At 42.5% G+C, this 14,872-nt stretch overlaps 1 protein-coding gene across 1 annotated transcript in view; it reads right to left on the reverse strand.

Moving 5' to 3' along the window:
• The window catches only part of LRP1B (LDL receptor related protein 1B), a 1,835,733-nt gene that overhangs the window by 763,434 nt on the left and 1,057,427 nt on the right, over nucleotides 1–14,872 (reverse strand). The window contains exon 28 of the mRNA XM_063932605.1: nucleotides 1,685–1,816. Within this exon, the coding sequence (XP_063788675.1) occupies nucleotides 1,685–1,816 (132 nt within the window). The remainder of the gene's footprint in view (nucleotides 1–1,684; nucleotides 1,817–14,872) is intronic.

The raw sequence follows: 14,872 nt of genomic DNA on the forward strand, positions 1-14,872 counted from the left end.
ACAGTATTCACCTGTCAACTCTGAAATGTATAAATGGGAAAATGAGCAGGAAGATCTGGCTGTCTAACAGAGAACATATGCTGTGTCAGTTGTGATGTAGATCTGTTTAAAGGAGACCTGCATTTAATAACAGGAGTCCAGGCTTGAATGGGTTGAATTTTTGTACATCCCCTTTTAGCTGGCCAAACCTGTGCCCATGCACGATTTAGTGGGGACCGCAATTGTTAGCAGACAACTTGGGGGTGATTCAATTGTTTTGTGGGCACCCAAAGGTAATAGGCATCCACTGGAGCTTTTAAATTGCTCCCCACATTAGGTACGAATGACTCATGTCTGTGTCCATTAGACCGGGATTAGCCAGAGGTTTAAACCTTTTCTTTTAAGCTCCATACACACTAGACAATGTGTGTACCCAGTGATATCGGCGGCGATGGGACTTGGCGGGGGAACATATACACTTGCCGTTGCCGGCATGCAGGTCCGATGGAGGATATCGCTGATAACACACGGGAGTGCGCATTGCTAGAGACATAGGGGGTCATTCCGAGTTGATCGCTAGCTGCCGTTGTTCACAGCGCAGTGATCAGGCTAAAAATCTGCACTTCTGTGCATGCGTATGGCGCGTAGTGCACACGCGTGACGTACTTTCACAAAAGCCAATGCAGTTTCACACAAGGTCCAGCGACGCTTTTCAGTCGCACTCTGATCGGTGAGTGATTGACAGGAATGGGGCGTTTCTGGGAGGTAACTGACCGTTTTCCGGGAGTGTGCTGAAAAATGCAGGCGTGCCCGATAAAAACGCAGGAGTGGCTGGGGAAACAGGGGAGTGGCTGGCCGAACGCAGGGCGTGTTTGTGACGTCAAAACAGGAACTAAACAGTCTGAAGTGATCGCAAGCTAGGAGTAAGTCTCGAGCTACTCTGAAACTGCACAATCTTTTTTTGTAGCAATGCTGCGATCCTTTCGGTTGCACTTCTGCTAAGCTAAGATAAACTCCCAGAGGGCGGCGGCCTAGCGTTTGCACTGCTGCTAAAAGCAGCTAGAGAGCGATCAACTCGGAATGAGGGCCTTAGTGCGTACACACTGGACGATTTGAAGGATGTGTAGTTCCAATCCATCAAAATCTGGCATACCATTCAAACTATCATCTAGTGTGTATCCGGCAAAAAATAAAAAAAGAAGCACTACTTATTAACTTGTCTAAAGGTGTACAACCCAATTAAAATCTATATTAAGGACAAGATATTTATACTACTATTTCATCAAGTTATTGAATACTTAAGAAATTCATTTTCAGACACAAGCTTGGAAGAAAATGTTTTAAGTTATACTATTTACAGATAGCATCCTAAGAAAATGGGTCCAATTCAGTTTTTTTTTACATGATCCTTTATTTGCAAAATAAGTGTGTTACTGATAAAATATATATATATATATATATATATATATATATATTAAATGCATTTTCAATTCATTTGCACCAGTACATAATTTCCTATATTAATATTTAAATAAAAACAGTATTCTGTAGTTAGAGCCAGCAAAGAAAAAATAAAGAAAAATTGTAGGGGTGTAGAGTAGGCTATGCTTCACTTACATGGATGTGTGGGTGATAAGATTTCCTGGGGTATTTAACGGAAACACAATAAAACATTAAGCTTTCATTCTTTACATAAATGACTTACCGCGACACGTCCTTTTATTGGAGAATAACTTCATTAGATGAGGACAGGCACAAGCAGCTGTTCTGTTGAAATTGATCAAACACAGATGGGAGCAGGGGCCTCTCCCGTTACCGGTTGCACAAGGATTGGGAGCTGAAAGGACATAAATAACAGTACATTATTTAAAACATATTGTCAAATAAAGTACATTTTACTTTACTAAATTATATTTTTTATCCCTATTATCTGTCGAGTTTTTCCTTTTTCTGCTAAATTTGAGCAGATATTTATTCGAAGTCCAGATTTACCTGTGCTGCATCATATTCTCTCTATCATAGTACTCCCCGGATATGATTTACCTATGCTACATCATATTCTCTCTATCATAGTACTCCCCGGATATGATTTACCTGTGCTGCATCATATTCTCTCTATCATAGTACTCCCCGGATATGATTTACCTGTGCTGCATCATATTCTCTCTATCATAGTACTCCCCGGATATGATTTACCTGTGCTGCATCATATTCTCTCTATCATAGTACTCCCCGGATATGATTTACCTGTGCTGCATCATATTCTCTCTATCATAGTACTCCCCGAATATGATTTACCTGTGCTGCATCATATTCTCTCTATCATAGTACTCCCCGGATATGATTTACCTGTGCTGCATCATATTCTCTCTATCATAGTACTACCCGGATATGATTTACCTGTGCTGCATCATATTCTCTCTATTATAGTACTCCCCGGATATGATTTACCTATGCTGCATCATATTCTCTCTATCATAGTACTCCCCGGAAATGATTTACCTATGCTGCATCATATTCTCTCTATCATAGTACTTCCCGGATATGATTTACCTATGCTGCATCACATTCTCTCTATCATAGTACTCCCCGGATATGATTTACCTATGCTGCATCATATTCTCTCTATCATAGTACTCCCCGGATATGATTTACCTGTGCTGCATCACATTCTCTCTATCATAGTACTCCCCGGATATGAATTACCTATGCTGCATCACATTCTCTCTATCATAGTACTCTGCGGACATGATTTACCTGTGCTGCATCATATTCTCTCTATCATAGTACTCCCCGGATATGATTTACCTGTGCTGCATCATATTCTCTCTATCATAGTACTCCCCGGATATGATTTACCTGTGCTGCATCATATTCTCTCTATCATAGTACTCCCCGGATATGATTTACCTGTGCTGCATCATATTCTCTCTATCATAGTACTCCCCGGATATGATTTACCTGTGCTGCATCATATTCTCTCTATCATAGTACTCCCCGGATATGATTTACCTGTGCTGCATCATATTCTCTCTATCATAGTACTCCTTGGATATGATTTACCTGTGCAGCATCATATTCTCTCTATCATAGTACTCCCTGGATATGACTTACCTGTGCTTCATCATATTCTCTCTATCATAGTACTCCTTGGGTATGATTTAACTGTGCTGCATCATATTCTCTCTATCATAGTACTCCCCGGATATGATTTACCTGTGCTGCATCATATTCTCTCTATCATAGTACTCCCCAGATATGATTTACCTGTGCTGCATCATATTCTCTCTATCATAGTACTCCCCGGATTTGATTTACCTATGCTGCATCATATTCTCTCTATCATAGTACTACCCGGATATGATTTACCTGTGCTGCATCATATTCTCTCTATCATAGTACTCCCCGGATATGATTTACCTGTGCTGCATCATATTCTCTCTATCATAGTACTCCCCGGATATGATTTACCTGTGCTGCATCATATTCTCTCTATCATAGTACTCCCTGGATATGATTTACCTATGCTGCATCATATTCTCTCTATCATAGTACTCCTTGGATATGATTTACCTGTGCTGCATCATATTCTCTCTATCATAGTACTCCCCGGATATTATTTAGCTGTGCTGCATCATATTCTCTCTATCATAGTACTCCCCGGATATGATTTACCTGTGCTGCATCATATTCTCTCTATCATAGTACTCCCTGGATATGATTTACCTATGCTGCATCATATTCTCTCTATCATAGTACTCCTTGGATATGATTTACCTGTGCTGCATTATATTCTCTCTATCATAGTCCTCCCCGGATATGATTTACCTGTGCTGCATCATATTCTCTCTATCATAGTACTCCCCGGATATGATTTACCTGTGCTGCATCATATTCTCTTTATCATAGTACTCCCTGGATATGATTTACCTGTGCTGCATCATATTCTCTCTATCATAGTACTCCCCGGATATGAGGACTAGATCTTTTTCATCATTAGACTACATACAACAAGTTGGATGTAAGAACTTTTAGGCTCATATCTCATTTCTTCGTGCTGTTTTCCAGTGTTTAGACATTGATTTAAGCAGGTACAACTGAAAAGATAAGAGGAATTATCCCCAATTTTTGTTTTCTAACAGCTAAAATGATACAGAGAACATCCAATTTCTTGTATGCGCACAATACAATTATTGTTTAAAAATGAACAGTCATTGGGTTTTTTTTTACATGCAGCTACTATACAACATCAGTTCACTGGGACTGACTAATGTGGTGTACCACTCCTGATTTGGGATCTGACCTGTTGGGTTTGTGAAAAACAGTCAGTTCCTGGTGCTGTGTACACCCTGTGCAATACCCGGACAGGCCAGCTGAGAATTGACATGTGAAGTCAGTACAAGCATTAGTGTCTGTATTGTCTTTTTTTCTGGGCATTAGGGTTGGGACCATCTTAAAGTATAAACATACTGTGCAGCTTCCCAGGGCCCCACAATTCTATGGGCCATCGAGGGAGTGCTGGCTGGGCCAGCGGACATCTGCCTCTCAGGTCGGTGCTTCTGGAGTTTCCTGGGAGGCAGGTAGAGAATGCTGCCTGGTGCTCTGATTGTGATTTATACACAATTGGAGGGACCATGCAGCATTCTCTACCTGCCTCCCAGCCTGCAGCAAGACAGGCTGGAACTGTACACCAGTCAGAGTGCTGACAGTCCTTCACTCTAGGGAAGCATGTGGAGAGATGGCTTGGGACTCTAGAGAGGTAAGTTATGATTTTATTTATTTATTCCCATGAATGGGTGGGGAGGGGCCCAGTGTATTGCTTTGCCCACAGCCTACAATGCTGTTAAGACATCCCTGCTTGGGGCAGATTCATCGATATCACTACTGTTTGTTGGAACATGAATGAAAAGAAAAGTACAGCACATATACTGATACCTCCCAACTATTCCGATTTTCCCAGCACAGTCCCGTTTTCATGCATTAAAATGTTTGGTGGTATGCATACTGTAAGTGATACTTTGAATTTTAGTTAAATATATTAAACACAACTGAAAAGTACATTTTAAATTGTATCACATTCTCCTTTAAATGCTAGGCTCTTAAATCCACAATTGTACTTTTGTAAATTTGTATTGCAGTAGGTCAGAAAATGTGAGAATTTACTCCTTTGGCCTTGACCAACCTGCCTACTGTATGTCTGAATTCTTAGGGCCTGATTTAGAGGAAAATGTATAATTGCAGCTTTGACATAGGGGGTAATTCTGAGTTGATCGCTCGCTGCAATTTTCGCAGCGCAGCAATCAGTTAGAAAAAGGCAAAACTGCGCATGCGTATGCACCGCAATGCGCACGTGCGTCTTACGGGTACAAACCGCATCATTGCTGTGCAATGCTTCTAGCGAATAATCCATTCGCACAACCGATCGCAAGGAGATTGACAGGAAGAGGGCGTTTATGGGTGTCAACTGACCATTTTATGGGAGTGGCAGGGAAAATCCAGGCGTTTGCAGGGCGGGTGTCTGACGTCAATTCTGGGACCGGACAGGCTGAAGTGATCGCATAGGCTGAGTAAGTTCAGACCTATTCAGAAACTGCAAAAAACTTTTTCATACCGCTCGGCAGCACATACAATCGCACACTTGCAAAGCGAAAATACACTCCCTCGTGGGCGGCGACTATGCGTTTGCACGGCTGCAAAAAGTAGCTAGCGAGCGATCAACTGAGAATGAGGGCCATAGACAGTGAAGGAAAGTGAAAGTAAAACTCTTATGCATCTCTAAGGGGCGTGGTTGACTTTCATGTCCACACAAACTTATACTTTACATGCAGGGTCGGTTCTAGCCCTTTTTGTGCCCCGGGCGGGAAATAGGGGTGTGGCTTCATACAGGGGGCGTGGTCAGTTACACCCCCATTACAGGAGAGTAGCGCCGCTGAAATGCTATGCGGTGTGCAATGACGTCATCACGCACCGCACAGTAAAGGTCCTCTCCACAAAGGGAAACTAGATGCTACGCATCTAATTCCCTTCACAGCGGGAAACAGCGGGCAGCGGGGCACATCGGGCAGCAGGGGCACAGCAGTAGCGGATCTTGCCATGATGCGGCACCCTCCGGAAGGCGGCGCCCCGGGCAAAAGTCCTGCTTGCCCGTGGCAAGATCCGCTACTGTGTACATGAATGATCCTGGCTCTCCTCTTCAAGTGCGGGCGTAATATATACTGAACTCAAATAATGTGTGCATATTGTGCACAATCATAGTACAAACACATCAAGTTTTTACATGGCACAAATCAACTGCAGTAAACTCCAACTACAAAACAGCTCACAGGTGTGCAACATCGGCTGTTTCTCCCTGCTTTACTTGATGTAAATGTCCCATTTACAGTAGCTTAGAAACAACATGTGGCTCAGAGAGGTAGCATTAATTTATAGTAAATTTCTACAGTAGAAACAGAATAATTCCATATATGAAGATTTGTTTTTATATATTCTCTAATGCTTGTAATGTTTTATACATAATTATTTCAAACACCTTGAGTTTCGAATTACAGACATCTTTGATCACAAACAGAAGACACGGAATGGATTATATGCTTCTGACTTTAATGAATTGTGGCTGCTTTGCTATAACACGTTGAAAAAAGGAAACATGTTTTCTAGATCAATGTGTGTATGTTGACATTCAACTTCTGAGCTCCATGTAAGATCTGTTCTTTACTAGACCTGTCCGAGTGAGTCTGGGATTGAGGAGTTAACAGTTGTATTTATTATTTCGTTGTAGTGCAATGTAATAAGGGGTGAAATGTATCAGACTCTGCTTGCTTTACCATTCTATTCCCTTTTCCCCTAAAAATGTGGTCATAGATATTCTTACTTTGGGCTTCTATTAATATTCTCGTTATACACTGTTATATATACCCATGCCATACTTTGTCTTGCATTTGTTTTTTCCTTTATACCATTCAATTTTACCAATACATGCTATTGTTACCCTCTTGACCAATCAAAGGAAAAAGAAATGGTATTATCTTCATGTAATTTTATTCTGGAAAAAATTATGTTTTTCATTAATAATGTTTACAGTTACTGGGGCCTATGTTCTAAGCCTTAGAAAGAGATAAAATAGACAGAGATAAAGTACCAACCAACCAGCACCTAACTCTCATTTTTCAAGCACAGCATGTAACATGGCAGCTAGGAACTGATTGGCTGGTACTTTATCTCCATCCACTGTATATCTCACCAAGGTTTAGAACCTAATTCAAGAAACTGCAGTTGTCTGTGAGTAGAAAGGCGCCGCCCTGACAGAAAGAAAAAACGCCCCATGCACATTTGCAAATGCATCGCAGATCACTATCCACTCGCAGATGCATACGTAAATCCTGGAACATCGAAGTGTCTTTGCTGTCTGAGCAAATGTGAGTAGGTCTGAGGCTGCCACTGCGACTGAGATGGGCTGGTAGTGGTCTAGGCTGATGTCAGAGACCCTCCCCAAAAAAGCCTGGGCACACTTGTGTTTTTTTCTGACACACCCAGAAAACGGCAGGTTTCCGCCCAGAAACGCCAGCTTCCTGTCAGTCAAAGAGTGGCTGCATTGCATTTATGATCCGTACACATTTTCTGTTACTATAACCCCACACGCGTGCGCAATGCGAACGCTACACATGTGCAGTCATTCAATAATTTCTCCATTTGCAAATTCTCTAATTAGCTATCCATGCTGAATTAGGCCCTTAGCACGTAGAACCCACTGTTAGGAGCCGTGCTCAACTGTTTAAAAATCAATGGAATTCTAGGGATAGTACATCTACTTTACTATACTTAATCAACATATACTAAAAAGCAATTTGGATGCACCTGACGGCATGATGGGGAAAACTATTATCTTCTTTGGGGTGGAACGGGGGATGTGGCTGCGAGATTACGTCATCGTGGCCCTGCCCCCGCTACACTATGCCGAGATTACTGGCATACCAATGGTATTCATCAATTCATACCTTCTCCATGAATTCCAGTGGTATCTCCCTGCTTAGTGGTTTCCTTTGAAGGATAATATTAAATGCTCATGCATGGTTCATGTACACACATATGGGCCAAGTTTTAAATCCAGCAAGGATCGAGCAACTTTGTCGTCTATAAAACAATTCCATCTCAGGATGCCGTTACCTAGCAGCAAAAAAGCTTTATACTTCACAGCTTGATAAATTGCCTGATTCCATCATCTGCAAAGAGATCTATAGGGACAGCAGTAAACACTCCTTTATAGGGGATCATTCCCAAGGGCGTAGCTACCATAGGTGCAGGCAGTGCAGCTGCTATGGTGCCCACAGCTGAGAGGGGCCCACCTGCACTGTCAAAGTTACATGTGTTATATACATTTTCCTATAGATTGTAAGCTTGCGAGCAGGGCCTTCCTACCTCTGTCTGTCTGTTTTTACCCAGTTTTGTTCTATTACTGTTGTTCTAATTGTAAAGCGCAACGGAATATGCTGCGCTATATAAGAAACTGTTAATAAATAAATAAATAAATAATAAATACATAGTGGCCCTTACAAACGTTTGCCTTTCGGCCTACAATATATCTAGTTATACCCCTGGACCTACTCATTGTACAGTGCTGTAGTATAAAATGAACTGGATGGCATTATAATGTTACATACAGTAATATGAACTGGGGCACTGTTATGTGGCACAACATGAAGTGGTGGCACTATAGTGTGGCATAATATGAACTGATGACACTATATATAGTAATGTGAATTAGTGGTACTGTATTGCACAATGTGTATTGGCAGTACTATAATGTGATATACTATGGTCTATACAATATTCAAGGCCAGTACTATGGGGGATAACATTAATTAAGGCACTACTATAGTTCAGTAAATACACTAGGGCATTATTATCGGGCAAACAGTGAACAACTGCTGCAGAGGGGTGCCTAGCTAGAAGCATTGGGACAGGGGCCCCTTCAAAATGTTGCTATGGGGCTCACAAAGTTCCAGCTATGCCCCTGGTTGCGGTCTTTCATATGACATGGGTCTATCCCTGGGGAGTTGGGGGAAAGACTTCAATTAATCCTTCTGGTCAAGAAAGGTAAATATAGCAGTATTAGTGAACAATCTATGTGGCCTTATGTAATACAAGTATTGGGCCTCATATTGTGCCTGACACAGGTATGAATGAGACTAGGCCTTAGATCAGGGGTGGGGAACCTCAGGCCCGCGGGCTGTATAAGGCCCGCAAAACCACTTGATCCGACCCTCCCAGGCTCACCTAACCAAAAGAGATGCCGAGCGCGCACTGAGACTTTGTTACTAGCGGGTGCCCGGCTTTTTCCCCTCAGCAGCAGCCGGAGGCAGGAGCTCACTCCTGAGCTCCGGCTTCCTGCTCTGGCAGTGTGCGTGTGTGCCTGTGCGGTGCTATGGGAGAGATGTCATGACGTCTCTCCCATAGTTCTGAGGAGCGGGCAGCCAGGCAGAGGGCAAGGGTCCGGAAGCAGGAGCGTGGCTGGTGAGTATTGTGTTTTTTCTTTCTTTTAATGTGTGAGTGTGTAAGCGGCGCTACTAGGGGTCATATCTAATGGGGGCATATCTACTGGGGGCAGGCTAATTTTTAAGTTGATAATTTTTGTATGGCCCCTGAAGGATTTTATAAATATCCAAATGGCCCTTGGTAGAAAAAAAGGTTCCACACCCCTGCCTTAGATGATCCCACATTATGTGCACAATAAAAGACATGTATATTCACCTATATGTAGAGTTGCATCCATCTTTGGAGTTCAAAACACCCTGTATCCATATGTCTGGTTACTACTCATCATAAAGACTCTTGCATAACTCTGCATAGCCCGTAGTTGTGTTGACCAACACTGAACGTTACTTATGTGAGACTGCCCTGCTACAACCCAGATACACCCCTCCAGTCACAAGTGGATATGTAACAATGTCTGCATCATAACAGTCGACATTATGATGTTGATATTATGACTATTGACCTGGTAACTGCATCCTGATTATTATGATACGTATAAAAGAGGGACATGTAGGGGCCTATTCATTAACAGGGGCCAGATGGTGTTTATTCTTCCAAGAAAAGTCTTAAAACTTTCTGTATTTGAGTTTACTAGCTACTATAGGTGCAGGGAGTGCAGCTGCTATGGGCTCCAGAGCTGAATAGGGCCCATCTTCCCTGTCACAGTGACATGTGTTCTATGCATCTTTCACCATTGGGTGTTACAGTACATATGTGCCCTTACATACTTTTGCCTTGTCTACAATATACAGTATATGGTGATGCCCCTGGACCTGCTCATTGTAATGTGGTATAAAATAAAATGGATGGCATTATCATGTTACATAATATGAACTGGGTACACTGTATGTCATAATGTGAATTGGGGGTACTGTGTTACATAATGTGTAAAGGCGAAATAAGATACTACTATGATACAGAAAATTAACTAGGGCACAATCATGGGGCATAATATTAATAACTGCTGTGTAGAGGTGTCTCTCTAGAATCTAGGGGACAGGGGCCCCTTCAAAATGTTGCTATGGGGCCCACAAAGTTCTGGCTATGCCCCTGCTCATTCCGACCTGATCGTAGCTGTGATAAATTTAGTACAGCTACGATCACTTCCACTGACATGCGGGGGGATGCCCAGCACAGGGCTAGTCCGCCCCGCATGTCAGCCCGACCCTCCCCTCCACACGCACAAGTACAAAAGCATTGCACAGCGGTGATGCTTTTGTACTGTAAGAGTACAGACTGCTGCTGCGGCTGGCCTGGAGTTACTCGTCGCTACCCGGGTCGCAGCGGCTGCGTGTGACATCACGGAGCCGCTGCGGCCCGCCCCCTGCATGGTCCAGCCACACCTGCATAGGCGGACCGCATCCACAAAATGGCAGCCAAACGCCGCTGTGCCGCCCCCATCCTGTCCAGCAACTGCCTCTGCCTGTCACTCAGGCAGAGGCAATCGCTAGGCAACAACAGCCGTCAGCTGTCTCATTTGCACATGCACAGTTCTGGCCTGATTGCTGCACTGCAATGAACGGCAGTGAGCGATCAGGTCAGAATGACCCCCATAGGCCAATAATATCTGTGATTTCCCCAGAGTTAACCCTTTCTAAAATTGAACAAAGCAGTAAAGGAGCTTTTTTTCCTGTCCTTAATATGAATTAGGTGATCACTGGGTAAAGTTAATATTGGGGCATTTGGACTTTAACTTAAACAAGGTAACTATCTTACTTTACAATACATACTGTATAATAAAAAGATCAAGTACAGTCATTATTGCCCATGTTATTTAGCCTTCCTTATTGTCCATAACCGTCACATAGTATTTAACTGTAAAGTCTGTAGGAAACCGATAATTGTATCAATTTCACAGCGTATTCTCTGTGTTTTAAACACAAACAATGCTTTGTCACTCCTTTGTATGGACAGTAATACCCAGGATACATAAATTACATGGTCTGTATCCTGGGTGGATGTTAAGTCAATTGACAGGTATGAAAGCAAAATGTGGTCCTTCTGAAACACGCAGGACATTACTCTATGCTCTGTGTGTCTGGGAAAAGACTCGTCTCCAGGAAACACATCTGAGGGATTGCGGGGTTTGGTTAAGAATTCCAATTTGAAAGTCTGTAATCTCTCTGTAATATTTAATTCATGCAAAGCCATAAGTAAACAACGGATCCTGTTGCAAGATGCTTAATTCATCAAAGAACAGTCTTTAGTATTTATGTGTAGGAGCTGCAAAATTGTTTAACACTATGTATGTTCTGTTTTATTGGATGTGTAAACTTGCAAGTTATATTTTGTGCATTCCCTAATGCGAGGACAAATCAATATCTACTTCAGATTTAGACTCATATGTGGGAATTATAATTACTCAGAGTCAGTGTGAATCCTCTTTATTATTTATTGGACCAGCAGGTGTAATGATATTGGCCACTGGGTGACAAATGTCGCTTAGAACTTTATATATATTTTTTATATTCACTATTACATCAATGTGACTGAACCAGAATTTTTCTTACAATTTATTCTGTATTAAAACTGATCTCTAATCTTTGATAGTCAGACATCTTACTATTTATACTTCTGTATGAGTCAAATAGGGAATTATTGTATCACCAGCAACACGATGGAGCTAATGCAGAGTTGAATGTAAGATGAGTGTAATTGCTCCAGCGTTGCATGCACAGATCTAAGTGTGCATTTCTGCCAATATAACACCTCGTAGGCACTTTTGCTAGCAGACAGCCCCTATGTGCACCATCAGTCCTATACTTGGCACAAAAGACCTGCCTTAAAACAAATGTATTTATACTGATGCACAACTCTACACAGGGCAGCTATCGGGAAGGGGAAGGGGGACTGGTGTCCTGGGCTCTTACAGAGTGGGGGGCCCACCCCTAGATCTACCGCCAATACCAGGACAGCTGCACCAGGCTGTGAAACAACAGTGGGCTGATGTGCAGGGACGACGACTTCTTCTTAACAAGCCTTCCCTGCGTATCAGCTCTCTGTAAACCATCCTGTAGGTCTGCAACACTCCACCTATATGTAACTTCACAATGTACGACATCACACAGGGATGGAGCGGTGCAAAAATAATCTTTTTTTGGGGGGATGTCTTTTTGTCAGTTCTAGACCCAACAATTTCTGATGGCAGCCCTAACTTTGCACACCCTTGAATGAACGCTACCTACTGTACATGATAGCATTACATTACAGACCAGTTACTTCCCTTTAGCGGAGATGTGACTGAAATGCATTCGATTCTGCATTTTCCATATTTGTGAATGCCCTAATCTGGAGCAATTGCAGAGCAAAAACACACAACATTCGCTCCATAAACAGGCATATATTCACCTCTGCATCGGCCCAATAGGAGGATTTCTCAGACATCCAAGACTCTCCACCAACGTCAACATCTACAGTATGGTACATATAATTTCTTCTTCAATATAATGACTTAGAATGTGTATAATCACTTTGTAAGGAATATTCAGGTAAGTGGGGTTCTCATAATGTGTTATATACATACATACATACCAGTAATATCTCAATAAATAAGACAGTGTATTCATCGGCTACAGACAGTGAAACTCATGCTGACGTTGAACTCACTTTTGTAAAATCTATAAAATGTCACATATACTTGTGTTTTGACAGCAAACTAAGCATTCGCTTTTAGGTATGGCTTAAATACTAATAAAAAAAATACAGCAAGTAGAAGTGTAAAATACACTCAAAATAATCATATAATATACTGTAGGTATAAAGAATAAAGAAAGCACCTATCTGCTTCAGGGGAGAACCCACAATCAGGAGCAGCAGCAGGTATGGAGAGTGCAGTTATATCTAATATATAAAAATGAGAATCTGTCAATCTGTCCTTCTGTCTTTCTATACAAATCCACAGTTTACAAGTGAAGATCGTGAAATTTCACATAGAAGCGTATTAAAACATAGCGGAGGCAACCAAAACATTTTGAAATCCCTAGCACCACTATAAGGGCAGACAGCAGCACAGGGTATACAGGAGACAGCATAATTCCGAAATTGCTGGAGCAATGTACTCAAAAGTTGGTACACATATGCCTTACAATCTGGCAACAAACGCTGTGGGAGGAAGACACCCCTAGCACCCTTAGGGGTGAGGCAGCAGCACTGAGTATTTCAGCAGACAGCATAACTCTGGAATGTCTGCAGCAATTTACAACAAACTTGGTACACATATGACTTACACTCTAGAAACAAACACTATGAGGGTCAGACACCCCGAGCACCCCTAGGGGTGGGACAGCAGCACAGAGTATGTCAGCAGCCAGCAAAACTGTGGAAGGCCTGGAACAATTTACCCCAAACTTGGTAAACATCTGACTTAAAATCTTGGAACAAACTCTGTGGAGGTTAGACACCCCTAGCACCCCTAGGGGTGGGACAGCAGCACATAGTATTTCAGGAGACAGCTAAACTGTGGAAGGCCTGGAGCAATTTACACCAAACTTAGTACACATCTGACTTAAAATCTTGGAACAAATTCTGTGGGGTTAGACACCACTAGCACCCCTACGGGTGGGACAGCAGCACAGAGTATTTCAGGAGACAGCATAACTCCCAAATGGCTAGACCAATTTACAACAAACTTTGTACACATATGACTTACACTCGGGAAACAAACACTGTAGGGGTCAGACACCCCTAGCACCTCAGCACAGAGTATTTTAGGAGACAGCAAAACTGTGGAAGGCTTGAAGCAATTTACACCAAACTTGGTACACATCTGACTTAACAATCTGGGAACAAACTCTGTGGGGGTTAGACACCCCTAGCACCCCTAGGAGTGGGACAGTGGCACAGAGTATTTCAGGAGACAGCATAAATCCCAAATGGCTAGACCAATTTACAACAAACTTGGTACACATATGATTTACACTCGGAAAACAAACACTGTGGGGGTCAGACATCCCTAGCACCCCTAGGGGTGGGACAACAGCACAGAGTATGTTACCAGACAGCATAACTTTAGAAGGCCTGGAGCAATTCACACCAAACTTGCTACACATCTGACTTACAATCTGGGAACAAACTATGTGGGGGTTAGACACCCCTAGGGGTGGGACAGCAGCACAGAGTATTTCAGGAGACAACATAACTTCAGAATGCCTACACCAATTTACACCAAACTTGGTACACATATGACTTACAAGCTGGGAACAAACATTGTGGGGGTTAGACACCCCTAAGGTTGAGGAAGCACAGAGTTTTTCAGCAGACAGCATAACTCCTGAATGGCAGGAGCAATTTACACCAAACTTGCTACACATATTACTTACACTCTGGGAACAAACACTGTAGGGGTAACACACCACTAGCACCC

The sequence above is a fragment of the Pseudophryne corroboree genome, chromosome 7 (assembly GCF_028390025.1).
Source record: "Pseudophryne corroboree isolate aPseCor3 chromosome 7, aPseCor3.hap2, whole genome shotgun sequence".
NCBI classification, from domain to species: Eukaryota; Metazoa; Chordata; class Amphibia; order Anura; family Myobatrachidae; genus Pseudophryne; species Pseudophryne corroboree.